This window comes from Pollachius pollachius (genome assembly GCF_949987615.1).
Source record: "Pollachius pollachius genome assembly, chromosome: 17".
Taxonomy (NCBI): Eukaryota; Metazoa; Chordata; class Actinopteri; order Gadiformes; family Gadidae; genus Pollachius; species Pollachius pollachius.
The window spans coordinates 21,629,228-21,656,727 of record NC_136950.1 but is presented as its reverse complement, the minus strand read 5'-3'; the positions used below and the strand labels follow the sequence as shown (position 1 = coordinate 21,656,727).

At 45.3% G+C, this 27,500-nt stretch overlaps 3 protein-coding genes across 5 annotated transcripts in view; all 3 read right to left on the bottom strand.

Annotated features, from left to right (window-relative positions):
* The window catches only part of stau2 (staufen double-stranded RNA binding protein 2), a gene marked incomplete at its 3' end in the record, with an annotated part of 62,047 nt that extends 52,765 nt beyond the window's left edge, over positions 1 to 9,282 (bottom strand). Inside the window, exons 1-5 of the mRNA XM_079755050.1 lie at positions 9,221 to 9,282; positions 7,586 to 7,799; positions 4,988 to 5,118; positions 3,796 to 3,955; positions 1,448 to 1,583 (exon numbers count right to left, since the gene is read on the bottom strand). Of these exons, the coding sequence (XP_079611176.1) occupies positions 1,448 to 1,583; positions 3,796 to 3,955; positions 4,988 to 5,118; positions 7,586 to 7,790 (632 nt within the window). The 5' untranslated portion in view covers positions 7,791 to 7,799; positions 9,221 to 9,282. The remainder of the gene's footprint in view (positions 1 to 1,447; positions 1,584 to 3,795; positions 3,956 to 4,987; positions 5,119 to 7,585; positions 7,800 to 9,220) is intronic.
* A 1,223-nt stretch (positions 9,283 to 10,505) lies between these two features.
* Positions 10,506 to 18,935, bottom strand: ube2wb (ubiquitin conjugating enzyme E2 Wb). The gene is made up of 6 exons (XM_079754372.1): positions 18,872 to 18,935; positions 17,831 to 17,922; positions 14,799 to 14,901; positions 13,102 to 13,257; positions 12,894 to 12,969; positions 10,506 to 12,806 (listed from the first exon to the last, which is right to left on the bottom strand). Exons 1-6 carry the CDS (start codon positions 18,884 to 18,886, stop codon positions 12,793 to 12,795), a joined length of 456 nt encoding a protein of 151 aa, XP_079610498.1. The 5' UTR covers positions 18,887 to 18,935; the 3' UTR covers positions 10,506 to 12,792.
* A 1,373-nt stretch (positions 18,936 to 20,308) lies between these two features.
* On the bottom strand, positions 20,309 to 21,827 carry LOC307088752 (elongin-C). Of its 3 annotated transcripts, none has more exons than XM_079754733.1 (4): positions 21,746 to 21,827; positions 21,267 to 21,338; positions 20,836 to 20,979; positions 20,309 to 20,628 (listed from the first exon to the last, which is right to left on the bottom strand). In XM_079754733.1, exons 2-4 carry the CDS (start codon positions 21,268 to 21,270, stop codon positions 20,438 to 20,440), a joined length of 339 nt encoding a protein of 112 aa, XP_079610859.1. In that variant the 5' UTR covers positions 21,271 to 21,338; positions 21,746 to 21,827; the 3' UTR covers positions 20,309 to 20,437. The 3 variants fall into 3 exon arrangements, with proteins under 3 accessions (XP_079610859.1, XP_079610861.1, XP_079610860.1); XM_079754735.1 differs by having other exon boundaries at positions 21,267 to 21,292; positions 21,746 to 21,823; XM_079754734.1 differs by having other exon boundaries at positions 21,267 to 21,295; positions 21,746 to 21,814.
* Positions 21,828 to 27,500: the final 5,673 nt, after the last annotated feature.

Sequence of the window (27,500 nt, the reverse complement as noted above, 5' to 3'; positions counted from 1 at the left end):
AAAAACGCACCACATGACAGCAGGACCTCCTTGCACTTGATAGGATTAGGTATGGTTGTCAGTTTCATAACTTGCATAAGGACACAGCAACAGATGCTAGACTCTCTGTTAATGAGTTCTGTCGTGTTTTGCCTTGTTATCCAATGTCATCGCTTCAAGTAGGACTACAAAAAGAAGAATAGGTGTTCAATCCCTCATTGAGATTAAGTTATAATATATAAGCCTGCCTGCATTAATAACAATCAAACCACGACCGTTACAAAATGGGTGCTCCATCACCTTACGAAACAAGGACAGGTTTATGTCGGGAAAGCCAAGGAAACACTGCCCTCTAGAGGGTGCACAGTGACCGTCGGTTTACATTAGATAACATGAAGTTATACCTTACATAACATAGACAATACTAACCAATGCTGCAGTCTGGTTAGCCTCAATGTTTAGTAGTGTAGACCGTTTTGAACTTTGTTAATCCAATTTTAACTGGACTTAAAGTAATTAAAAATATTTTTTCTTATATATATTAATTAGTTAATCACTACACTCTTGGTTTATCACTTTGCTCCTTGCTTTTTTTTTTATAAATGCCAAATAATCCAACATGTACTATAAATAATATTATAAATGCAACAGAGTACAATATAGTTTTGCTTAATTTTAGCACTGTAGCACGACCTGGTGGTAATCATTATGCTGACACTTTCAAACCAAATTGTTTTCAAAAGCATTAAACATCTTAAATATTCATCATAATACATATCTTCCTTAGGCTATCGAAAAATAAAGTATCTCTTAACATTTCACCACACCAAAAAATGAAATACTAGCCCCAGGCAAACGTGTTAGTTTGGAAAACATGTCAGCTTTAAGGCTTCAAGGCTTCAAGGAAGTCTATCCCAGGGTAAAAAATGATGCGGAGCCGCATTCCTTCACCAAAGGGAACGGGATTCATTTGTCGAGACGCCGTGGCGTTTTTATGGAGTTCTGAAACGGTTGGATAGCTCCACTGAAGCCGGCGAATAAAAGGAGCCCGGGGGGGGGGGGGGGGGGGGGGGGGGGGGGGCTGACAGAGAGTGAGCGCGCTAGGACCTCCGGAGGGCAGAGAGCTCATCCATTGTGAACACATGTAAAGGCCGAGAGCTGACACCCCATCTGGGCCGGGGAGATCAAAGCCAGGCCACGCTGCCTTACATAGTCACCAAACATTACCGGGGGAAACATCCAGGGGGGGTGCATGGGAGACAGTTTGGGCCGCGTTTAGACTGCTGGTTCAAAACTATATACGGCTGTTCTGGATCGGAAACATGATTATAAATCAGTGGCAGGAACCCAAGCCCCGATGCCACGATGCGTTAAGCAGCAGAGCACGACTCTCTGCAATGATGAACAGCCAGCACGGCTTTCTAGGCCTGGCAGAGAGTCAAGAGCACTGGAAGGGGGAGAGGGGTACCTTTGGTTGAACATCCCCCTGAAGTTGTAGTTGGCCCGGTAGTTGGGCATGGGCTTGGGGTCCAGGGGCCGGTAGATAGCAGGCTCCCCTCTCTTCATGGCCAGGCCGTTCAGCTCCACCGTGGGGGTTATACTGCCTGTTGGGGGGGGGTACATGTAAGCTGTTTTAAAGCAAGACAATTGTAGGGTTCAATCCCACTGAGTAGTTGTTACGGTTACGATACGAATCGTCCATTCCACTTCAAGGGAAGAAAAATAGGAAAGAGTTTAAAGAGAAAAATATTCATTGAAATATATTTCATCTTTTGCTTGTGGCCAATTTTTATTTGAATTAAAACGGCTGGTTTTTAATTTGACGAGTTGTGTAAGTCGGCGACACAACGGACATAAATAAATGTTCCCCTTTACTCTTCCCCTGAGGAACGGCGGTTTGCCGCCTCGGCGCCGTCTGGCGGTCAGCGCGAGGCCCCGCCCCCTCGCCACGGCCTTTGATGTTGAATAACCTATCACAGGGCTGCCTTTAATCCCACTGCATCCAGTGGACAGCAGGCGCTTCATAACTACAGTGACCTCACGGCCCGCAGCCCAGAGAGGGGGGGCTGGTGGCAGAAACTTGGTCATGGATAAAACAGACGCTGGCAAATTAAGACTTTTAATTAGACAGCTCCCTGTTGGGGTCTCTGAACCTGGGAGGGATTTGGGAAGGAGGAGGTGGGGGTGGAGGGGGTGGAGGAGGGAGAAGAGGTGGTGGAGGGAGAGGAGGTGGTGGAGGGAGAGGAGGTGGGAGAGGTGGGGGTGGAGGGGGTGGAGGAGGGAGAGGAGGAGGGAGAGGAGGAGGGAGAGGAAGGTGGTGGAGGAGGTGGTGGTGGAGGGGGTGGAGGAGGGAGAGGAGGGGGTGGAGGTGGTGGAGGAGGGAGAGGAGGAGGGAGAGGAGGAGGGAGAGGAAGGTGGTGGAGGAGGTGGTGGTGGAGGGAGAGGAGGTGGTGGAGGGAGAGGAGGTGGTGGAGGGGGTGGAGGAGGGAGAGGAGGTGGAGGAGGGAGAGGAGGTGGTGGTGGGGGTGGAGGGGGTGGAGGAGGGAGAGGAGGTGGTGGAGGGAGAGGAGGTGGTGGAGGGAGAGGAGGAGGGAGAGGAGGGGGTGGAGGTGGTGGAGGAGGGAGAGGAGGAGGGAGAGGAAGGTGGTGGAGGAGGTGGTGGTGGAGGGGGTGGAGGAGGGAGAGGAGGTGGAGGAGGGAGAGGAGGTGGTGGTGGGGGTGGAGGAGGGAGAGGATGTGGTGGAGGGAGAGGAGGTGGTGGAGGAGGGAGAGGAGGTGGTGGAGGGGAAGGTGGTGGAGGAGGGAGAGGAGGTGGTGGAGGGAGAGGAGGTGGTGGAGGGGGGGTGGAGGAGGGACAGGAGGTGGTGGAGGAGGTGGTGGAGGGAGAGGAGGAGGGAGAGGAAGGTGGTGGTGGAGGTGGAGGAGGGAGAGGAGGTGGTGGAGGAGGGAGAGGAGGTGGTGGAGGGGGGGGGTGGAGGAGGGACAGGAGGTGGTGGAGGAGGTGGTGGAGGGAGAGGAGGAGGGAGAGGAAGGTGGTGGTGGAGGTGGAGGAGGGAGAGGAAGGTGGTGGTGGAGGGAGAGGAGGGGGTGGAGGGAGAGGAGGTGGTGGAGGGAGAGGAGGTGGTGGAGGAGGTGGTGGTGGAGGTGGAGGAGGTGGTGGTGGAGGTGGTGGAGGAGGGAGGGGGGGGTGGTGGGGGGTGGAGGTCCTACAGTAAGTTTGCTAAAGCCCAATTGTGAAGCAGGGGTTATGGCAACAGTATCTTACCCCTTCAACCGGTGGGTGAGGTGATTAAATGTTGATATGCTAATCGCTGGCGACCGCTTGGAGATATTGCTGTAGTGTCATAAGGTTCAGTACGTTTCAAAGAGTAGGAAATCTATAAGTTGACTACAGTCAGGATCTTCTGTTCCAGGACGGTAGACTTCAGTTGTGGCGTCCCCAAGTCGTTAGTTCAATTAAGACACTGGCTTGTGTAAAGACCATGTCGTTTAACACACTGCGGTGTTGGCCAACCTCCTGTATCCGTAATGGACGGAATCCGTTCCAATTAAATCTCACTGCATTTTTCCACCTCTTTTTATGGCAGCGGTGGAAGTATAAAACACCAGATGAACCAGCTAAGAGACGCCACTTCGTTTGATTTGGAAAATTTGCAACTGCTGCCTTTAGGCTGGATTTCATAGTTCTGTATGTAATCACCAACAACAACAACAGAGGCCTGCCCCAGCACCGCCCACCTGGGATGGCTAACAGAGGCCTGCCCCAGCACCACCCACCTGGGATGGCTAACAGAGGCCTGCCCCAGCACCACCCACCTGGGTTGCTGTTGATGTCCACTTTGGGGGAGCGGGCTGCGGGCCTGGGCAGCAGGCTGTCGGTCAGCGCCGTGGAGGCGGTGGTGTGCTGGGCCTTCTTGATGCTGGTGCCCTCCGCTTCCCACACCTGCTCCCCCAGGGACAGCTGCACGGTGAATACCTGCAGAGGGTGGGGGAGAGGGGGGGGGGGGGGGGGGGGGAGGGGGGGGGAGAGGGGAGGGGAGAGAGGGGGGAGGGGGGAGAGGAGAGAGGGGGGGAGGGGAGAGAGGGGAGGGGTGAGAGAGGGGAGAGAGGGGAGAGGGGGAGAGAGGGGAGAGAGAGGGGAGAGAGGGGAGGGGTGAGAGAGGGGAGAGAGGGGAGAGGGGGAGAGAGGGGAGAGAGGGAGAGAGGGGAGAGGGGAGAGGGGAGAGGGAGACAGGGGAGAGAGGGGGAGAGGGAGAGAGGGGAGAGGGGGAGAGGGAGACAGGGGAGAGGGGAGAGGGGGGAGAGGGGGAGAGGGGGAGAGAGGGGGAGGGGAAGGCGTGGGGAGAGGGGGAGAGAGGGACAGGAATCAATAAAAGCAGCACCATCGATTCATCCCCTGGGTTACCCATTAATCCAGCTGTCTAGAAGGTAATCTACAACGCGGTGATCAGACCCCGAAGAATGTGCCTTTAACAAGTGTATTGAAACAATGTAATTATTCATTAATATAACTATATCATTCATTGATTGTGAAAGGCCTGATATTATAGCCAACATTAATTCACTTCAGCAGAAGACCAAGAACTAGGGAAAAAGCCATCTGGCATGATACTATACTACGTGTTTATCAAGCAAAGTTAGATGTTTGTTTAGTTAGTTTCAGAGATGGTTAATGATTGTATCAAGTTTCCATTTCTCAAGTGCATTCTAGTCATTTCCCCATAGTTGTATCATGTGATCAGTGTTGCCCAGACAGGCAAGATTAAAATAGCAAAACTATTAATATTCAAACTATAATAAATATTACACAATGTGTTGTATAATATTAACATTCGTACTACTGATGTGTAGTAATAGCATTGGCATGCACTGTTTATACAAATATACACAGTACTTGCTGGGGTCTATCTTTGTGAAATCAATCCCTGGCAGGACATTGGACGGATAGATTATTCATGCATGGCGCAAATGTGTGCTTCAAAATAAAAGCCTGACGTCACGTTCCCACCTTGGCGTGTGCTGGTCCCCGTTCGTTGAGGAGCTTGTACTGCGGCTGGATCCGGTTGAAACGGGCTAACTCATTCACCAAACACATTGGAGTTTTCTCTTTAGGGTTTGCCATGTTCTCCTGGGGCGGGCCTGGCAGAAGGAAAGCGAAGCATGTAAATGGATTAGAGATGTTCCCGTACCATTCCTTCCTTCCCGATACCGATTCCTGAACTCGAGTATCGAGTCCATAGCGATACATCTAGCGTTGCAACTACTAACAGCACTTGTTCTTTTTGAAGGGTTCTCATACGATGACGGAAATGCAAAGTCGGTTCACTTGTCGATAATTAATTTTTTCTATGATTCTATGATAATCTATGATTATAATAATACAGTATTATTTTGGTAAAGCATGAGCATCCATGTTTTTCCGACTTGGTAGTTTGAACGCACGTGAGTCGGAGATGACGAGTTTTCCATTCCCCCTCTCCAGCTCCGACGTTAACGAACGCATCGTAACACTGCGTGTAGACTTGCGTGCTCGCTGATACCCCAAACAGCTCTAAACGAGATGACTTACCCTACCATTTACTTCACCATTACATACGCTTTTTGCCCAAAGCGACTTACAGTGCATTCAGACACCAGTCATTCAGGGAGCAGTCATTCAGACACCAGTCATTCAGGGAGCAGTCATTCAGGGAGCAGTCATTCAGGGAGCAGTCATTCAGACATCAGTCATTCAGGGAGCAGTCAATCAGGGAGCAGTCATTCAGGGAGCAGTCATTCAGGGAGCAGTCATTCAGACATCAGTCATTCAGGGAGCAGTCAATCAGGGAGCAGTCATTCAGACACCAGTCATTCAGGGAGCAGGCGGGAGGTGGTGAGGCATCTCGCCCAGGGAGGCCTACAGCTCGGCTGTGCCCTGTAGACGGGGGGAATCGAACTCAAGGCTTTCCTGGCTAGGAGAGGAACTCACTCTCGTCCCTCACTGTACTATCCTGCTCCGAGGAATCCTTTTTTTTTCTCAAAACACGTTCGACATGTTTGCAGTACACTGCTGTGGACAGAATGATTGTGGTTATCTTCGTATCGTGAATAAATAACTGGGTGTCAGATAACCTTTTCATGATTAACAATTATGCGCATGCTTGTCTTGTCCAAACCATGAGGTAGCCTGTTTGTGATTCTCTCTCTGGTTCCATACATACTGCACAAACTACCTGCACCACAACACAAGGTTATCTTTGGTTGTTCTCCAATGCAGGATCCAGGGGTACCTGGTGATGAGGCTCAGGGTCTAGGGGTACCTGGTGATGAGGCTCAGGGTTTAGGGGGTACCTGGTGATGAGGCTCAGGGTCCAGGGGTACCTGGTGATGAGGCTCAGGGTTTAGGGGGTACCCGGTGATGAGGCTCAGGGTTTAGGGGTACCTGATGATGAGCCTCAGGGTTTAGGGGGTACCTGGTGATGAGGCTCAGGATCTAGGGGTACCTGGTGATGAGGCTCAGGGTTTAGGGGGTACCTGGTGATGAGGCTCAGGGTCTAGGGGTACCTGGTGATGAGGCTCAGGGTTTAGGGGGTACCTGGTGATGAGGCTCAGGGTCTAGGGGTACCTGGTGATGAGGCTCAGGGTCTAGTGGTACCTGGTGATGAGGCTCAGGGTCTAGGGGTACCTGGTGATGAGGCTCAGGGTCTAGGGGGTACCTGGTGATGAGGCTCAGGGTCTAGGGGTACCTGGTGATGAGGCGCAGGGTTTAGGGGGTACTTGGTGATGAGGCTCAGGGTCTAGGGGGTACCTGGTGATGAGGCTCAGGGTCTAGGGGTACCTGGTGATGAGGCGCAGGGTTTAGGGGTACCTGGTGATGAGGCTCAGGGTCTAGGGGTACCTGGTGATGAGGCTCAGGGTCTAGGGGTACCTGGTGATGAGGCTCAGGGTTTAGGGGGTACCTGGTGATGAGGCTCAGGGTCTAGGGGTACTTGGTGATGAGGCTCAGGGTCTAGGGGTACCTGGTGATGAGGCTCAGGGTCTAGGGGTACCTGGTGATGAGGCTCAGGGTCTAGGGGTACCTGGTGATGAGGCTCAGGGTCTAGGGGTACCTGGTGATGAGGCTCAGGGTTTAGGGGTACCTGGTGATGAGGCTCAGGGTTTAGGGGTACCTGGTGATGAGGCTCAGGGTTTAGGGGGTACCTGGTGATGAGGCTCAGGGTCTAGGGGTACCTGGTGATGAGGCTCAGGGTTTAGGGGTACCTGGTGATGAGGCTCAGGGTTTAGGGGGTACCTGGTGATGAGGCTCAGGGTCTAGGGGTACCTGGTGATGAGGCTCAGGGTTTAGGGGGTACCTGGTGATGAGGCTCAGGGTCTAGGGGTACCTGGTGATGAGGCGCAGGGTTTAGGGGGTACCTGGTGATGAGGCGCAGGGTTTAGGGGGTACCTGGTGATGAGGCTCAGGGTCTAGGGGTACCTGGTGATGAGGCTCAGGGTCTAGGGGTACCTGGTGATGAGGCTCAGGGTTTAGGGGGTACCTGGTGATGAGGCTCAGGGTCTAGGGGTACCTGGTGATGAGGCTCAGGGTTTAGGGGGTACCTGGTGATGAGGCTCAGGGTTTAGGGGGTACCTGGTGATGAGGCAGGCACAGGGTCGTCCCCGTATCCGACTGAAGGGGAGAGGCAGCCGGCTGTGGGGGCCGGGCCTGTGCCATTGACGGAGGGCTGCTGCAGACCCAGGGATCCGGGGCTGGCCATAGCCGCGGGGGGCACTCCGGCGGGGGAGAGGCCAGGGCCAGCCAGGGGTACTGAGGTCTGCACTTTCACTTGAGCCATGCTCTATTCCTGGAACGGGACGAATCAACGGAGGAGTTAAACAACGGACCCCGGGGGTGTGTCAGACATCGGGGCTCATTGTTGGGACACACTGCGGAACGGATGGGATGGGGGGGGGGGGGGGGGGGAAGAGAGACAGCAAGAGCGAAAGAGAGAGATAGAGAGAGACTCTCCACAATGAGTGCATGCAACGAAGAAATAGTGGATCATAATTTAAATATAGCATTTGAGTCTGAGTGTGTCCATCAATGCAGAGAAAGTGTTTACATACATGACATTAGGTTTCCAAATATATTAAGACAGGTGTCTCATGTGACAGCTCAACAGGACTTTTAGAATGACTGAATTTGACCTGCACTTACTACAGTATAGCACATCCAATACCAAGTAGTTTTTGTAAGATATGGATATAAAAGATGATAGTTTTGAATTGCTTCATTTAGTTTCATAGAAACACTGCCACTGTGTGTGTACCTCCAGGCCCATTCAACATTATCCAGAAGATAAAAATGTATTTCTTAAGAACAGACACATAACCAGGTTATGCATTCAAAATGTCAGCAATAACCCATACATCGTAGATGACAGAGACACACTGCTTATGCAACCATTATAACATTAACACACTTTTAATTTGACTTCTGTTAGGGGTCGCAGCCCCAACAGATTCCCACTGGCTCTTGAACTGAGACATTTAAAACGGCATTGGCATGTCCACACGAATGACATCAAGTGATTTGGACCATAGGGGTTCAGACGCCTAATGCAAGCAGCAGTCATTCCAGATGTCAGTGTCCTGCGGCTGCACAGTGCTGTGCATCCTCACGTCAAGCCAACTACAGATGCATTGCAGGATCCCAAGGGCCAACTCACAGCCAACCCAAATGTTAGCAACATCACTTCCAGCCGGTGTTCAAACTGGAAGCCCGCACTGACACTGACATTTCAGTCAGACAAGGGGTAATCACGTGATATAACGTTAGGTTTTATGTGGTATGTTTTTTTATTGAGCAGTCTCCCCCCTCCAGAGACAACATTAACATCCAGGTTGCTAACGAGTGTCCAGATTAGCAGGCAGCTAACTGAGGTTAGCAAATTAGCCTCCATTATCTCGTGCATGTCAGCTTCGAAAAACCAAACAAAGAATGGTGAAACATGCATTTTTTATAGAAGCGTGTTCTGACACTCCTGGCTAAAACCTCGCAGTAGCTGATGCATTTATTGTCAAGATGTTTGACTCTGTCAAACTCAACGTAATGGCTGATCTGCCGTGTGCCCCTGTGGCTAGCATCTCCCGATCACCCCATCACTACCAAAGTCTGAGGGGTTTTCATTGCAATGCAGACACATATCTGGACAGACGACCCTTTGCGGTATAATCAATTGACTATCCGACACATGCGGATAAACACTTCAAGGTATATTGTTACCTTTATCCAGGGCCGGACCCCAGTTACACCTCCAACATTGGCAAACACTAAAGAGAACTGGATGGATCGGGGAGCGTACCATGTTACATGATTTTTAGGGGTGTGTAAACGGTTCCGCTAGTGTTAAAATGGATAAAGATCACGTTTCATCGACCTATTTCTGGTTTAGATTTGTGTTTCATTTTAATAAAATAGCAGAATGTGAACCGGCGTTATTTCAGACTTTAAAACAAATGTTTAAGCCCGCCATGAAGCTAGGAATGGTTTGGTCTCGTCTTGCTCCCACACCACCACACTGTTAGAAGGTTGGGAATGAACATTTCCTACATTTTCATTTGTACAGTTGTGTTTATCCATTAATGTTCATATGTTGATCAATTATTGGGATTCAGTGATTGTTAAAGTAAAAATCCGTAATTGTTCAGCATTTATTTTTTTAACGATTTATTATTATAAATAACGAATGGTAAACATAAAATAACTATAGAATAAGTTACATGAAAATATAATTGAAATGTCATAATAGTTTTATTCATTCGATGTAATTCATTCACCCTGGAAAAGTATTCAATGATTGCACTTTTATGTTACGATTATAACTCTGTACGTCGGCAACAGGCCTTACACATTCGACATTTTCCATCAATACATCATTTAAAAGTTTGGAATACCTTTTTTAAATAGCATTTCAATTTCTGTAATCAAAGATAAAAAGCTTTTAATTATCAACAGATGGCGCCATTTTTACAGACTATTATTAACTCCAATAGTTCATATCTCATGGTTTGATTTTAGGTGGTCCTGAGAGTTGATCTTTACAAATCCTGTAAAGAATATTAGTGTGCAGACAACAAAAATAACACATCAACGTAAATAAATAAACGTTGTAAATATATGGCCTGTTAGGCCCTTTGAGACTGTACGTGACTAAGGGTTGTACAAATAAAATTGAATTTAACGTATAGACGTTGATTAAATAAGCAGTAACATTTCAACATTTATATATGTAGGCCTATATGTTGATTAAAACATAAAACAAACCAGGTCCAAAGAGAATGTTGTGGTCACAGAACCTTTATACTCGACACATAGGCCTACCATCCAGCCGTATTTAATTTGACATTATGTCTATCATGAAAAAATTTAATTCAAGTAATGTGGCACTAAATGTTGTTAAAGAAAACACAAGTCCCTTTAAATAATGTATAAACCAGCATATATGCTGCCAAAAAAAAAATCAGTGAATCCGAACAGAGGCGGACTATAACATTGTAAAAATAATGAATTAAAAGTGAATCCTTGCTTTTTATTGATTATGAAAATGAACAGGCACCTATTACATGGAACTTGCACATCCCAAAAAAACGTAAAGAACACATCCCCATTAGTGTTGATCACTCACTACAAGCAGCAAGCTAAGAATCCAAACTACAGTGAAATGGGTGTGTGTGTGTGTGTGTGTGTGCGGGGGGATAGAAGAGGGGTACTGGAATATTTGGTGGTAGAAATGACAAGAGACGGATGGACCCTTGTCAACTTTCTAACAAAAATGTAATCTCCATGGATCTATACTGCTCATTAAACAGAGACTTGTTGCATCCCTGCCCCACTAATGCCACTATGACTGTATTTACAATCATTTCATCCCGTCGCCATTTCTCACAGCACACCCTAAACCGCATTGAGAGCACTACTAATGAAGCTAATACAAAACAAGCCATTGGTTAAATAGAAATCTAGGTTATCAATATAGTTTTTAGGATAGCATCATGGTCATCCCCTTTCTACCGTTTTTCTATAATCACATTCACTCAAGATGCATTGAAGATTCAATTGAACTAGACCCAGGAAAGATATAGCAGTTAAAACAAAACAACCCAAGATGAAACAGTTCAAGTATTCCCCGATGAAAGACTATAAAGGAATGGAGTGACTTCAGTTTGAGTGAAAGAGCAGTATATATCCACTGCAGCGTAGACCCACTACAGGATCTACCAGGTACTCTCTAGTCATGGTTCTTGCAATAACTTGTGCCAGAAAGAATCAAATTAAATAAGTAGGTTAAATTAGCATGCATCACCTCAGAAAAACTATAGGTCATTTTTTTTATTAAAACAGCAATGGCTTCAATGGCTGTACACCTAATTAAGAGATGTGACTTATATTTCAAAAGGAATCAAAACCGCGCTATTCTGCTAGTCAAATAGAACTTAATGTCACATCAAACAACCTAGAGACTTATATACACACACAAAATAGTTTCAGACATGTTAGAATTTTACAATGTAACAGTCTCTTTGGGTGAAAATATATTTAACTTCAAAATATCTGATAGGAATCTTTTTAGAGGTGATCTCTTTATTGAAAAAAGTACCTGAGCCATCTCTCTGACCAGGGGGAAATCATGAAAAGCAGAGCCTTTTGAGATTCCTACAGACTACTCTTATCACTCACTACCAATCTGGAGATCAAAACTGATCATAAATTAAATAACATAAATAAGCAATTCAAAGCTTTACGGAGCCCTCAAAAACACCATGGCCCTCCCCCACCGTCCCAATATAGTAGTAGTATTAAAACAAAAAGGAACATAAAAGGGAATTTATCTAAAGTCAAAAAGACAATTCAGAAGATTAAAGCAGTAAATCTTAGAAAACCAAAAGTAGCATAAAAAATAAAAAATATATTCAAGTGACCATGTTCTCTTATAGACATTCAGTACATGGAAGTTGGTGTTGCTGCAGATCTTGTATGCTGGACCACTGAACGTTTGCATGAATTCAGCCTCTATCGCTTTGAAGGGCACAGGGGACGTGTGCTTCGTATTTGCACTTACATCATAGCGTTACCAACATTGTTTTGTCTGACAACGGGCTGCGATCGGAATCTTGATTTGGTTGGAGAGGGAAAAAAAAAACTTAGAACATACTCATGATTGAGTTGTTATAAACATTTTAACTGAGAGTGGAACTGAGGCAGCTTAAAGTGTCGCTGTAAACAGAATCAAATATACAACTTGTGTGCCTTGTCTCCGACATAATTTCACAGTGCATATAATCAAAAAGCTGAAAAGAAAATGATGAAAAACATTTCTTGGAGATACGATGGTAAGATCCTGTCTGCAAAATGATTAGATTTGGATTTCTTGTTGTAGGCCCAAGCATGCATCCATCGTTTGTTATTGCACAAAGAAAAAAAGAAAAAAAGTCCTCATAATGAACCCATACACAAACATACAAAAAGTAACAAGAATAATCTTAAAACAGGAATTATAATAATCTCACTACCACTCCACCTTGCTGGCTGCATTACCATCTTTTTGCAAAGAACCATCCACCGGGGTGCATATAAACGTTCCTTATTTTTTTTCCTCTATATATTACAACCAGCTAAAACATGCATCCAACTTCCCATGGCGGGAAATGCAGTCAAGAGAGTCCAGCGCTTGGAGTCCACCTCTCCAGTCAAAGGTCAGAGTTCAAAGACTGAATGATTAAAAAGTGCTTCTTTTTTTTTTTGTAGGTCAGTAGGACTTCTTTCTTCTAGGATTATTACAAAGGGTTTTGTTTACATTAGCATGTATCATCTGTGAAGAAAGACAAACAAAAAGGTTTAGATTACCGCTGCTTATAAGTTACTTATAGGTTTGCATTTGGATCAATAATTTACTCACCATGATACCACCATTTTGTTTTCTTTGGATTTTTGTTACAAGTTCTTACATAAAAGGAGTTATCCGGCGGCCGTCTCTATAGAAGAAACACAGACAAGTTTTTAGAAAGGCAGTTCTTAAACCTTCCCAAACACTCACATCTACACAACAACAGATATGCCAGGAATCACCAAAGGTGTTCCCCACAGCGCCGTTTTGGGTCCCTTACCTTTTCTTTACAGCTGGACAACATGCTGATTATACTTAGACAAACTGATTGCACGGAGAGAGCTGGTGACCAGTCTTCTGTAAGAATAGACAGGCAGATGTGCCCGTTGCTGTACACATGAGGGTGGACAGGTATATTCTCTCCTGTGAACATGACCTAAGGAAGAAACGTAAATCAATGAGCTGCACCATTAAGCTGCCAAGTGGCTTGTCTTGGATACACGGTTTTATAAGGTCTTAATGTGGGAAAACAAACGCACAATAAAAAAAATACATTTTAGTGCTGGTTATGTTTGCCGTGCAAATACGTCTGCATAGATATTATTGGATGTGAGGAGCTCAAACATTAGAGGGCATAGTTTAAGTCCATCATTTTGTTTCCAAAAGCAACCTATATTCATGTAAGCGCAGTGCAAGTGAACATTGGCTGCTAGCGCCGAGTGCTATTGAAAATATGATACAACAGATAGCAATAATTATAGGTACATGAATGTAGTTTACCACTATGGATGCAAAGAGGCTATAAACTCCGCCACGTCCTACAACAAAATCAACCTTCATTACAATTAAAGGTTTTTGAAACCAAAATGGTGTGTACATTCTGATTCAGCTCCATCATTTATTTTATTATTATTTGATATTTATTTTTATTAACGTGGGAAAATAACATACATCTTGTTGAACGTAAAAGGAAATTAAGCGTAACATGGACTGTCTGGCAGGGGGAGTCAGAGAATAGGAGTTAAATAAGGAGTTTAACAGAGAGTGAATGGATAATAAGCACAGGAATGTACACCTAGTTCCCAAAATACCAAAAAAAGCTACGAGTCATCACACACACACACACACAAAGATTAGGACACGGTTCCACAGACAGAGAGGCTACACTCCCAAAATAGCACAGGCTATTTGAGTGGGTTGACTGATAATCTTCAATGGTGGCCAGAGGAGGTTGGGGGGGGGGTTTAGAGAGCAAGGCAGTACCTTGGACTCTACCAACTGTTTACCGAGGCTGGTTCATACCATGCTGTATCTGAATAAGGGGTCGGTATTCTGGCCTGTCCCCTCTAATGTTCTGGAAGCTCTGAGCTGTGGTCAGTCACCATGTAGTAATCCATGTTCCAGGGTCCCAGGGCGGATGTGATTCATGTGCTCTGGGCCATCAGGACTGAAGGACCACACTACTGTCATCGTTGGAGAGGGCCCGGCTGTAGGTAACACCGTCGGACAACGGACGCGACTGCAACGCGGCTCCTCGTACTGTGATGGGGTCCGCGATTCCTGGATGTCTTATTTTTACACTATCGTGCAACCATGGTAGCAAACATATGGCGTACCCCTGCTGTGATGTTGGAAATCAGACAGATGGGCTGATAACCGAGCAATGTCCTGAGAGTACTCTGGGTCCTTTGAGTGATATCACACACAGGAAAATAAAGATATGTCTCTGGTTATTCGATAACATATTGTGGTATCCTGGGGGATAGGGATGCTTCAGGCCACAGCGACATCGCATTAAAACCCTGAGCTAAAGGAACCGATGACCTGTAGGGGGAGGAGCTGCTGACCTTCACACAGAAGAGTTGGGAGTTTTTACGTTTGTGTGCACAGTTAAGGCATTTAGAGGTTCAACCACTACGGCAGAGGATTTATTGACACACACATACACACACACACACACACACACACACACCTTACCTGAGGTGAATCAAATGGATATCGACTACTGAATTTGAAAAGCAGCTGAAATTTCTCTCCTTCATAGAGTGTCCCGGAGGCTCCTTCCATATCTACGATCCACCTTGGAGAGGAAAGAAGGAACGTCAATCAGGGCCTCATTGTTAGTCTACCAAACAAACCTGATCAGTAAACATTCAGAAGACTAGTGACCCTAGAATGTATTCTGACTTCTTGATAAAGCAAGCTTTATCGAATCCTGAACATCCTTTTATCTAAATATATATTCAGGCCTCCCTGCAATGTCATGTTGTCCTTTCCTTCATATAGTCAAAAGGCTTCATTGTTTAGGCCCCAACTCTCGAGTGATTAAACGGATGGGAAATGACTGATATTTGGGTTACTGATAACGTATTACTTTGACATTGTTGTACGTATCTGACCTGAAATAGTCCCATTTCATTAAAAAAAAATCAAGCAGTGGACATTCTCAAAAGCAACGTTTTTCTAATCAAACATCTCCCAGTGTAAGGGATCGTTGTGGTGTGGCCACAGCTCCACTTATTGGGCTACGTCCTCTTACCTCTCCCTTAAAATCAAATTTTGGAATAATAGAAAAACCAATATGACAGTTGGCATTTAATCAATGAAAGGCAAACAAGGACACTGTGGATCAAAACAAAACTGTTAAAGCCAGTGTTTAGTGCTTCTCCAACACATAGGTGGACACACAGGTGAACCCACAGGTGACAGCATACACTGTAGAAGGGCAAAGCCCAGCCCAGTTAATGGCCGTACAGAATCCTAGCCAGTCATCGAGGTTGTTCTGGACAAAACGGAATATAGTGGGAAACATATAACCATAACCCTGAACATTGTAAGGTAAAAACAAAATGTTCTGACCTAATTACAGCCAGGCTCGCGTTCCAGATAAAAGATAAGACACATTCAGTAGAACTCATCTTTTTAGATCCTTTTTTTATTTCCCCCCTCTCACATAAACTGTTCATCCCTTCATCATTTACTCCTGTGGACTCAGTGTCAGAGTGTTGACACTGTGGGAGGGAAGCTGTCCTGGGACCAGAAGGAAAGCCCAGAGAGATATCATTGCTGACGCAAAAATCACACAGATGTCTCCCCAGTATCCCACTGAGAAATTGGTTCACTAAACGAAAGGCAAGCATAAAGGTCATGTTGAGGGAACCTACTCAGTTAACTCGGCTGCCACAGTGCATGATCTCACAATGGAAAATGACCTCAGGTATATTTATGCCACTGTCACAATACTGGTCGCGGTCCATAATTGAGCTCATAATCAGTGTGAGTTGAAAGCCAAGTTTAAATTAACTCAAACTCCACCACTGAAATCTGCCGCTCTGGAACCTAGATTTTTTCTAACCTTATCTTGGAAGGGATCCCAGTTATTTTACTGAAAGTGCTACTGGCATAATGATTGTCCCATCCATCACATTTTGACTTTAACTACAAACCAAACGTTTTTCAAAAAGGCAGTGCTGACAGCAGAGTCTGTTGGTTGAAATGATTGATTAGGAGTCTCTTGTCCCAACTATGTAAGAACAGAACATTGAGGAAAATAAAGGCCTGACCCTGAACCTCCATTGAGTTTGAAGGTATGGCTCCTGTCTTGTGAGAGCCACAGCCTGTCCAAACGGAATACCTAACTGTAACCCTTTCCAATATTTCACCTAAAGTTCACCTAAAGTAAACAGACTGTACCATCCTACATAATCATTTACAAGCTCATGTGCCACATTTTTAAAAGGTCCCAATAGTGACAGCTTTGAAATGTAATTATTGCATAGCTTGTCAACCGTCAAGCGATAAACTAGGGCCATGGGATATTTGGACCAATCAAAGATAGGGAGAAGATGGCAAACTGTTGTGAACAGATTGACAATGTTCATCCAACCAGAATATTGGATTAAGATTGGCCTTTTGTTCCAAGATTAGGTCAGGTTTGGCTGGCGATTGGGCCTAATCTGCCTCTTTGTTACAATACAATTTATATACATTTCACAGACTAGAGCTGACCAAAATTAAAACAGCATTAAAAAGGTCTCATCACAACAAACGTTTTGACACAAGATGAGCCATACAAAATATATTGAAAAGAAAATGTAAGCTTTAAGATGGTGCTGCTATATTGAAAACCTTCTAATAATGCTACTGTAAAACTGACAGACAATTGGCACTTGAGATTAAAGATATGCAAGGAAGACAAAACCAGCTGAACTGGTCAAGAAAATCAAGTTCAACGCACCGTGCTCGTTGTAAAAACAATCCTGATAGCCTTGACTTTGTTATTCAGAGTCTAAGAGAAACCTCAACAACACTTTTTCAGATCCAAATGCTAACAATGTTGTTAAAGATGTTAATAAACCCAAAACAATATCAAATTAACGGTGCAAAATCAGAAAAATACCACACCTGCAAATCAATGACAATTTCACAGGAATTGTTTTATAACTTTTTGTTTTGGAGATGGGACAGAGAGACACAGGGAGACAAATGGAGAGGTTGGCTTAGTTCTTTGCTACACTAGCCTCCAGCAGGTCAAGATAAATATTTAATAAGGATGACTAGTGACACTGAAGGCGTAGAACTGCCATGACTGGATTGACCCCAATTCCTCCTCGTAATTCAAGGCTTCAAAAGTGATGTTGTCCAAGTAAATCTACGTTAAAAACCTCCGCCTACTACTTCTACTACACAACTACCACCATTGCTATATTTTGACACGCATCCAAAACCGTCAACAATAGAGCCCTTTATTTAACTCAAAGTTGTCATCTTTCCGGCCGACTACCAACAATTAAAATGCACTCCAAATGATATTATAATATTAAATGTTTGGGTAACCAGGGTCCAAAATTATCCCCAGCCTCAGTCAATGAGGGATAGACTTAATTATTTGGCACAGGTTCAAAAGTCAGGGTTACATATTAAAACAATTGCTTAGTCAGTAAGTTAATTTTGGACCATTTGTGCAGGTAACCATTACTTGCTTTGTCCACATGCAGAGGATTACTTACTGTGTAATGGTATTCTGTACACTTTTTTCGTTGAGTGTCATCCCAGGAGGTGGATCATTTTGCAGAGCTAATAGTTCCTTTTGTAGCCTTTTCTGTTGAAAACAAACATAGATAGGAGATGAAGTCGCGCTCCAATGCTTAACCATACAATAATAATGAAGAAAATTCGGTTTCAGAAATGATTATTTCCATACAAGCCTAAGGCAAGCACTAGCTGGCTCCCACTGAACTCAGGATCACCCCGTTCACCACGCCACCACTTTGTAAACAAACCTACTCCAATGTCCGTTAGCGCGGAACGACTACTGAGGCATAGACCCATCGTCGCGTGTACATGTATGTCATGTTATTTCGGTGTAATGTTATTTTAAACGCATTAAAAGGGCATCCCTGCAGAGATCCAGGCAGCAGAGTATGTTGGTCGGGAGGCTTAAGCTTCCCTACAGAACAGGATCATTCTGATCATCGGTTTGAATTCGATGAACCTCAAAACAGCATGTTCTGTTGGGGTGACAGTCTTAAGAGACATTTCCCTGACACAGGTCATCTCTGATTTCGGGTAAAGCCATCCATGCACCTCTTCACCTAGAAGCTGGAGTTGTCCAATCTGCGCACTGTGTTGTCAGAGGCTAACCTCTAGTGCTACCAGCTAACATCAATATTCACCACTGGTCGAATAACACGTTACGAGACACACACCACGACACGAACCACGTGGAATAACACTTGTAATCCCGACCCTGTGCGTATTAGTTTACAACTTTATGATGAAATGTCCTTGTAAAAGACACCGTAGGGCTTTCCTCAGGTTGGGAGTAGCATTAGCTCGCCGTGGTTCTGTGGTCATGCTAGGCTTTTAGCCCATAGCCATCGGGTAAACTCACTGGTTTACATCCCAGACAACCTTCTTATTTCGTCGGGATCGCTTCTAAACGTGGATGTTAGAACGCAGGTTAATAAGGTCCGTTCGGCGTCCGCGATGGGAATCGAATCGGCCGGGTGATTTAAAATAAATAAGATCGCTGTCAGCTGTGGACTTACCTGCATCGACGCCATGATGGAAACCCCCCTGCATCAGGGCACAGCGACGCCAGCTGCACGTCACTGCGTCACGTCACCGTGTCACGTCACTCCATTGCGTCACACTGTTGTCACGTGGGCCGGGTTGTTTATTCTGACAGAACAAAACAAACCACCCAACTGGAACATTTGTGTTTAATTTACAGAGAAGCTTCTCTGTCTCTCGCATGCGATTTTGATATGTGTTAAATATATCTATATACATATACGCGTGTATTCCTAAACACAAATGTGGAATATAAGATTATTACGAATATACATGTATATATTATGATATAAATACGCATTGACTTGACTAATTTCTATTTTGTGCTTTTTACAAGATTAATTTCGGCATACAAATATGCAATACAATGGCGTGACTTTCATGTGGACAAATAATTTCCATTGTGCAATTATTAAAAAAGAAATTTTACCAAATAAAACAAAACAAAAAGAAAATATCAATACACAAAGTAGTACAAGTTTCTTTCATTTTATTCAACACAATTGCATGTGTTTTTATCAATACATCTGCATGTGGAGTTGATGCCCTTGATTTGTTTGGTACGAGTACGTCAGTGCATGTGTTACTGTGAGTCTTGAACGGAAGTCAATCAAGCATTATCACCTGTTGTGTAAAAAAGAACTGATTGATCTTGTGATGTCTGAAAAGGTGAATGCTGGTAGGCCTAGTTACAAGCACATTCAGATGACTTCCAGAGTACTAAAGAAGAAACCTGTTCCCAACAGGAAACCAATAAAGAGCCATGTCTGTGTGGAGTTACAATTTATACGAGCGTATTTTCATAACACTTCTAGGGGCCTGGTTAGTATTGAAGTACCAGATGAAGAAAAAACCCTTTTGTTTCATTTTGGGATAGGTATTCCATGCACTGGGGGAAGCAGATCAGTTTAATGTGCCAAAAATGTGATTTTCCAACAGGCTCTAAACAAACTAAATCAACTATTCCAGATTAATATTTATGGCAGTCCCTTACATTTAGCCAATCTACAGACATGCACCTATAGAGCATCCTTTTGTCAATTATATCGTCTCTTGTCTTGCAATTACAAAAGCAAATTTGTGTATCTATGGGAGATCAGTCCAAAAAGGCATGTGTTGGGTTTCAGAATTCAAAGAAGCTGTGCATGCAGGAGTCAAAGTCCAGCAGATCTATCAAGGTCACATTAGCACCAAAGCACTCACCAGAAAAGGCTTTATTTGGAGACGAGATAAGATTAACCTTTAATAATCCCTGGAGGGAAATTCATCAATTCAGGTAAGAAATTATGCATTTGGTGAAACCATTTTTCTTCTTGTCACATTATGGGGCAAGTGGCGCAAACTTCGATCTCCGTCCTTAACGTTTAAAATCAGAAATACATTTCTATTAATAAAATGAGGAAACCATCGAGTGCAAAAAGAAAATCTTTAAATTTCATATGAGAAATACAGATCAATTGTGTATAGGTTGAACATTGCAAAACAAGTTAAATAGTCAAAATAATCTAAAATTGTTTTAAGCAGCTACATTGTGTATCGGTCTAACAATCCAAGAAGTTTGCAGCCATGAGAAGTTCCAGTGCGATCTCTGGAGCGATGGGGAACTCTGGTATTTCCGTGGAGCTGTTGGTGTAGCGGACCTTGTAGGTGAAATACATGCACACCTTCGACAGCACATGGGAAGGGATCTCCCTGAAGTTCACTTCATTGGTTTCATTCTCAGCAAATTGACCTGCACAGGAAGTGAAAGTGAAAGTTTACTACAAAATGTTCCATTGTGGGCTCTCAAACAAGATTCTGCACCATCTGAGACATTTAATGCACGGTAGTTAGGAAACTTGAGTCTTCTCCCAAGTATTCTAAACCGTTTTAGAATAGCATGACATAGAAATACATGTTTAGAGAACACAGCTCACAGATAAACATTGGTTATCCTCACCTGGTCCACTCAACATAGCTTTGATGGTTCCGGATGTCAATGCGTGTTCTCTTTTTACAATAAATTCGTGGCCATCAGAAGATATCAACTTCACATACATGGCATCTGGGCCTTCGCAGCCGCCATAGGTTTTCTCTTCGCCATCTGTCACACAAGGAGAGTGTTGAGTGGCGTACGGGTCACATTACAACCACTCTGTATAGCAAGAATGAAAGTTCCACCCATTGGCGAACATTCAACGCGTTCCTGTAATGTGATCTAGCGTTTGCCAAGATAGAATTGCAGGCGCTTCCGAATAAATGACTCATGCGGAGTGTCTACGTCGGAATCTCCGTATAGTGAGTGGGAATGGGCAGTTTCCAATTACGAAAACTAGGTTCATATACAACAAATGCATCATAACATAAATAATGAATAACGATTCAACTTACCCATTCTGTGCTGGCGATCTGTGATCCTGCTAGAAGCAGAAGTACACACGGTGTCACTACTTGCATATAAACCTATACTCCAGACAGAATGTAGTTTAGTGGTGATGCGGTTTAACGCACAGCGGCCAGGCCTGGTAACGCGGTATGGTACAGCATGCCACTAGGGTACGGTCACCACCGACGTCCGAGATACCACCAACAAAACACCCCAACCCCTCCGCTGTGATAAAGCCCGGTGACTATGTGCCCCGTGTCTCGGCGGCGGACCCCGGGTCACCGACACGGAGTCGGCCGCCGAACAGGCGCTGAATCCGGGGCTAAAACTCCGGCGGCTAACGCCTACATGACTAAACATTGCTTTTTAAATGCTACCATCGGCTTGTTAGAGAATCATTTTACAGTCACCAAATACACAAACGATCTTAAGAATACACATCTCTGACTCGGTAGCACTGTTCTACGGTATGTATGTTTCTTACCACACTATAGGAGACTGTGGGGTAAAGTATCGGTGGTCACGGCTAACGTTAGCGGCGATGCTACACACACCCCGGAAGTAGTCGGATATAAACAGCTGTGCACATCGAATGGTTCCTGTGGGTCCGCGTCCTGCCAATTAAATGACCTGCAGGGTTGCCAGATTGGACCATATTTCCTGCCCAATCTGTCATCATCGCCAGAGTGCTTTTATACCAAAAAGTCAAAAGTCAGCTTTATTGTCAATTACAACAAATGTACAAGATAGAATAACCGACATTTCGTTCGTCTCTGACACGCGGTGCATTAAGTATTGAGGCGAGCAGCACGGGAAGGACGAGACGGGAGCCCAGATTGAACCAATTATGCAGTTCCGTGCCCCATACACCGCACTACTACGGACTGCCTTTATTAACGACGACGTACACAACAGAAACACGGGACACCTGACCAACACACACAACACTCTCACTAATGGTCCCGATCACACTACACATCACACAACAATGGAACAACACACAATTAATAAAGACCCCAAACCCGTTAACCCCACTTAACCTAACAGAATAAATTAACAAAACCCCTTTTGTCAACTGACAACCCCAATTCCAAGAATCCCCGCGGCTCCGGAACATGGCGCCCACACCCGTGGTCGCCACAGTATAAAATAAAATTGGCAAATTAAATAAAATAAAATATGTAATATTTACAATAAAATAAATTCTAAATAGTGCAGAATGGTCTGCATAGTGCAAATTAGGCAACAAGAAGAAAAGTCAAAGGTCCAGGGATCGCGGGGGCAGATGGGAGGGAAGGGCGAGAGGGTAGACAGTTGAGCTTCCGAACAACCTGGTGGAAAAAACTGTTTCCCAGTCTTCTACGTCGATGGTCGATGATCTACTACTGCATCTACTGCACGCCATACACTGGAATCAACAATATACCATTAATTATAACATGAATATGAATATCCAAGGTTAATAAACTACGGTCATGTGACATGATTCATTCACATTCGTATAAAGGGGTGACAAAGCGACCCGTCCCCAGCAGGTGGCGACGTTGTGTTAGATTATGTTCCACTCCGTCTGTCTGTTTGATAAACACGCACAGGTGCTGATGGAACGTGACATACAGTAGATCATTTGCTGTTCCATAACACACACACACACACACACACACACACACACACACACACACACACACGCACACAGAGAAAAAACTGAAGCTCTATATAAATTGTCATTGTGGTGCCAACATTTATATTTTTCAAGGTATTTTCTATTAGTGATTTGTGTCTTTGTATAACAATGGTGTACGCCTCATTAAACACGAAGCGGCCGGTAATATATAATTTTTGTGTGTTGGTGAAAACACTTTTTTTAAAGGGAATAATACAGACTCGAGTGGCATCTAGTGTGACCGCCCTGGCAGAAATGAAATATTGTATTCATTAGTGTGTTGTCATCAGTTTACAATCTCGTGAAAATAAGATTTGTTGTGTTTGTGTTATCTTAGAATGAGCCCTTACATTTCCATAGGGAGCGGGTTCTCTGCCATTGGGACCCCCACGATGCTGCCATATTTCTACAGTAGCCCAGAATGAACAAATGGCTCTGGAGAGAACATGCTTTAACTGAACAATTATAATAGCTATCTAACTTGTAAGCTATGACCTATAGGTTTACCAACGTAATAATTAAGTGTAATTTATAGATCTATTAAGGATCCTTATCACCTGACACTTGCTGACTCAATGCTGTTGTAGACGATGACCTCGTTTTGGAAATACCTACTGGCACCTCACAGCCCAGTACATAGCGGTCACCATAGCTTCTCCTACGTCGTTCGATACAGAGGAGGGGGGGGGGGGGGGGGGGGGGTTCAGTTGGTTGCAATCTGCATCCTCGCCGCTAGAGGCCACTGAATCCTACACACTGCCCCTTTAAGAACACGTGTCACCAGAGGTCACAGAGGTCTCTGCTACGTGTTATAGGAGAAGAGGTGTGTGACACAGATCAGGGGTGTCCAACCTTTAACTGTGCACCAAAGGGCCCCCTTTATACACCACTACTGAAAGAGGCCATCGGCAGAGGAAACATCGGGAAGAAAAAAGCCTGCAACTCGCCGCACTGTGTTTATTTTCTTATTTTCTCATTCTAACCCAAACACAATCAACAATCACAATCAAGTATTTTTAAAATGATAAAAAGCCATAATACTATATTTACTGAACAATATTTATGTTATATTTAGTTTCAATGCCCTTTTTCATTTTCTTATCTTTGCAAATGTATCTCGTTCAAGAGTGAAAGCCCATGTGCTGCCTGCAGTACCGACGCATGCCACCAGGGTACCACGGGTTGAGAAACACCGCCACGGATCACAGAGAGGGCAGTCAGAGTCATGTTCAGACTGTAACTTTGCCCTCTTCCTCACTGAAGTTCTTTTATACTGGCAAAACTGATGACCGCCGAAACATGAAGACCCTCAAATGGAGGCAGGCAGTTACCCGAGCCCCGGCGTTCATTCAATCAGGGTACCCGGTGTGCTTGTAACCTGGGCTGCGCCATGACCCTGAGATTCTGTCCCGGGACACTGAAGGGGCCCCACCTCTCTCCCCCCCCCCCCCCCCCACACACACACACACATTTTATATCTCCCATTTGAGTTGATATTGTACACAATGGGGGGTAGTGAGTGGTCCGAAAGGGGTAACGGGATACGATCTCACGATCTGCTTGGCACAGTTGCTCCTCTTTGATATTGCTGTTGGAGTGATAACAGCTTTCCCGGAGCTTTGACGCTGTGTTCCAGAATGTTCTTGTGCACCCCGACCCCCTTCTGCCCCCCCCCCCCCCCCCCCCCCCCCCCCCCCGGTTGTTTTTTTATACTGTGTCCACGAAGAGAGACGAATCATTTGATATCCCTTTCTCTCTCTCTCTCTCTCCCCCCCAGCCAGCCACCCGCCACACACACAGAGACATAGCATAAAACAATCAGTGACCTTTCAGCCCCCATTACACCATTAGTGCACATGATCACAGCAAGCGGCTGGTAGCGGCCGCAGCTTTGATGTCCCTCAGATGTGACCCACCCTGCTGCAGCTGCTACCAGCTCTATTCTGGGGGCCGTCCCACACACACACACACACACACACACACACACACACACACACACAATATCACACACTCACTGCACTAAAGTCCCCCCCCCCCGTGTCTGTGCTCCACGGTGTGTGTCCGCTGTGTAGTTGAGATGTTTCCGAGGCTGCCCGCCCTACGCCTCACTCCACCTCACTGGGGGGTAGTTAATGACGGTCCCAGTGATGTGAAACAATGGCTAAGTGGTAATTAATGAGTTATAAGACAAGGTCGATAAGTTAGTTTGACTTTTAATTCAACCAAAATGTGTGCAACCTGCCCACTCCCAGCACATCCAACTTGATAAAGAAAAAAAGTCACGCACGTTAAAAGTGCAATTCAATTTAATAGATTGGTTTAAGATTGTGCATTTCAAAATGTTAGATCATGTATTTTGGTGTATATACGAAGCACTGGGAATCTGGGGCTCATTGTACTGGTCAAAAAGTAGAGTGAATTTTCAAGTGATTAAATTGCATTGGGGTCAATATGTCAACACTAAGGATTGTCTATGCCCAGTACAATGGTTTTGACAGGGGAGTCTTGAATGAAACCAGGTCAGAAATCTCCGCCATGACTAGGAGAGATACGGGGAGGGATGTCTTTGGGCATCTTGCCTCCACCAGGGAGGAAAAGTCTTTGTTGCAACACATTCAAGGGTAGCTTTCTTATCGCCTCTGGCAAAACACAAGCTGTCCTATTTTCTGTAGAGGTCTGGAAAGTGGAATGATGAGGAAAGTTTTCAGATTGGTCAGTTTACCCACCCAATAGTGTATCATGCAATACAAATGCTAGCATATTGATCAGATAATGTGAACACTGTGTCCTGAAAACACACCAAGTAGTCCCATGGGGTTAGTACTCTCCCAGGCTTTGGTAACATACAGATGGATTACTTGTCTAAACATTCACATCATTAAAACACTTAAATATTAGATCAGAACTCTTCTTAACACAGTTAGTTCAGTGAAAATGATGCAGCACAAGTTTTAAGGAAAGCTGGCAATGGAAGTTCACCCCCAGAAATATAGAAATATTAAAATGAATGATTTGTCACAGGTAAGGGGCGGTGGGATGGAAGACAAGCACACTTTCTTGCAGGGTTTTACACAGTGTGCGAGTCACATAGAAAAGGAGTAGAATATGGAGGACAGGAGAACAGGAAAACAATCTGCTGTTGAGCCTGTGATGCTTATCCATGCTGTAAATATGTGCCTTTGTGTTTATGATAATGTGTGCGTTTAACAACTACTTATATTTGGTGTCTACTTGTATTGCAAGTCATGTGTGGTTTATTAGAATGGGAACAATTTGTGAACAGTCAGTTTCTGCCTCCTCTGCCCCAGGTAGGGGGGGGTGACGCGTGACGATGGGCCAAGTAGAGCAGACAAGGTGCCCCTTTCTCCGGGAACGTCCTCCAGCACGGCTCCTCTCCGCGGGATCCCCAGGCGTTCCCAGAACAACCGGCCAAACGTCAGGGCCGGAGACGGTATCTGTTGCAAAGGACCACCCTTCACCTTTATCCAACGGGAGCCTTCTGCCAGGAGGTGGATCCCAGGAAGGGGTCCCCGACTACAGCCTTGAACACTCGTTGTGTCTGCACATCGTCGACTGTGTGTGTGGATCTCCTTCACCCCAGACCAGGTCACCTTGGCCGACCCTAGCAGTAGCTGCCGGCTGCGGACCACCGTAGCAGTGAAGATCGTTCGAACTCACAAGCCCATCTGTCGGGTCAGGTCGAGGCCCGCGCCAAGAAAAGATAAATGTGATATGTAAAAGCTTATTTTAGTTGGTGTTAGACATTTGATTTACCAAAAATGTGTTTGGGTAAACATTGTTTGGCACAGGAAGTGATGCTAAGCTAAGTTAGCTATGCTCGGCATTGAAAACGGATCTCCCCAATACTGATGTCTGAGCAACAGTTCTGAAAACGTAGCGACACGATATCCCTTCTGCTGCTTACGTGCCGTAATCCAATTTTAGAAGTTCTAGCAAACAGTCTTTTGCTTTGGAAATAGAGGGCTCAGTCACATGGGGGGAAGTTTAATCACTGCTTTCTTCCAAACGGTAGGGCCATCTCTGAATACCAAGAGCAAGGCTCCCCTCAAAAGAAAGAGTGATGTCACTGATTTTATGCCAAGTTGATTCATCCTTCTAATTATTCATTGTAACACGCTCCATGCCACACACCTCCTATGTGACTACCACACTCCACCTAGGAGGGTACCCCACTTCACTAGGAGGGTACCCCACTCCACCTAGGAGGGTGCCCCACTTCACTAGGAGGGTACCCCACTTCACTAGGAGGGTACCCCACTCCACCTAGGAGGGTACCCCACTTCACTAGGAGGGTGCCCCACTTCACTAGGAGGGTACCCCACTCCACCTAGAAGGGTACCCCACTTCACTAGGAGGGTGCCCCACTTCACTAGGAGGGTACCCCACTCCACCTAGGAGGGTACCCCACTTCACTAGGAGGGTGCCCCACTTCACTAGGAGGGTACCCCACTCCACCTAGGAGGGTACCCCACTTCACTAGGAGGGTACCCCACTCCACCTAGGAGGGTACCCCACTCCACCTAGGAGGGTACCCCACTTCACTAGGAGGGTACCC

What these genes read in the sequence shown, in the direction of transcription:
- LOC307088752 (XM_079754733.1), bottom strand. An exon ending in AGCTATGTTGAGTGGACCAG is followed by an intron (nt 20,629 to 20,835) that starts GTGAGGATAACC and finishes CTTCCTGTGCAG; the next exon opens with GTCAATTTGCTGAGAATGAA.
- ube2wb (XM_079754372.1), bottom strand. An exon ending in GTACAGAATACCATTACACA is followed by an intron (nt 14,902 to 17,830) that starts GTAAGTAATCCT and finishes TTCCTCTCCAAG; the next exon opens with GTGGATCGTAGATATGGAAG. An exon ending in TGTCCAGCTGTAAAGAAAAG is followed by an intron (nt 12,970 to 13,101) that starts GTAAGGGACCCA and finishes TTTCTTCTATAG; the next exon opens with AGACGGCCGCCGGATAACTC.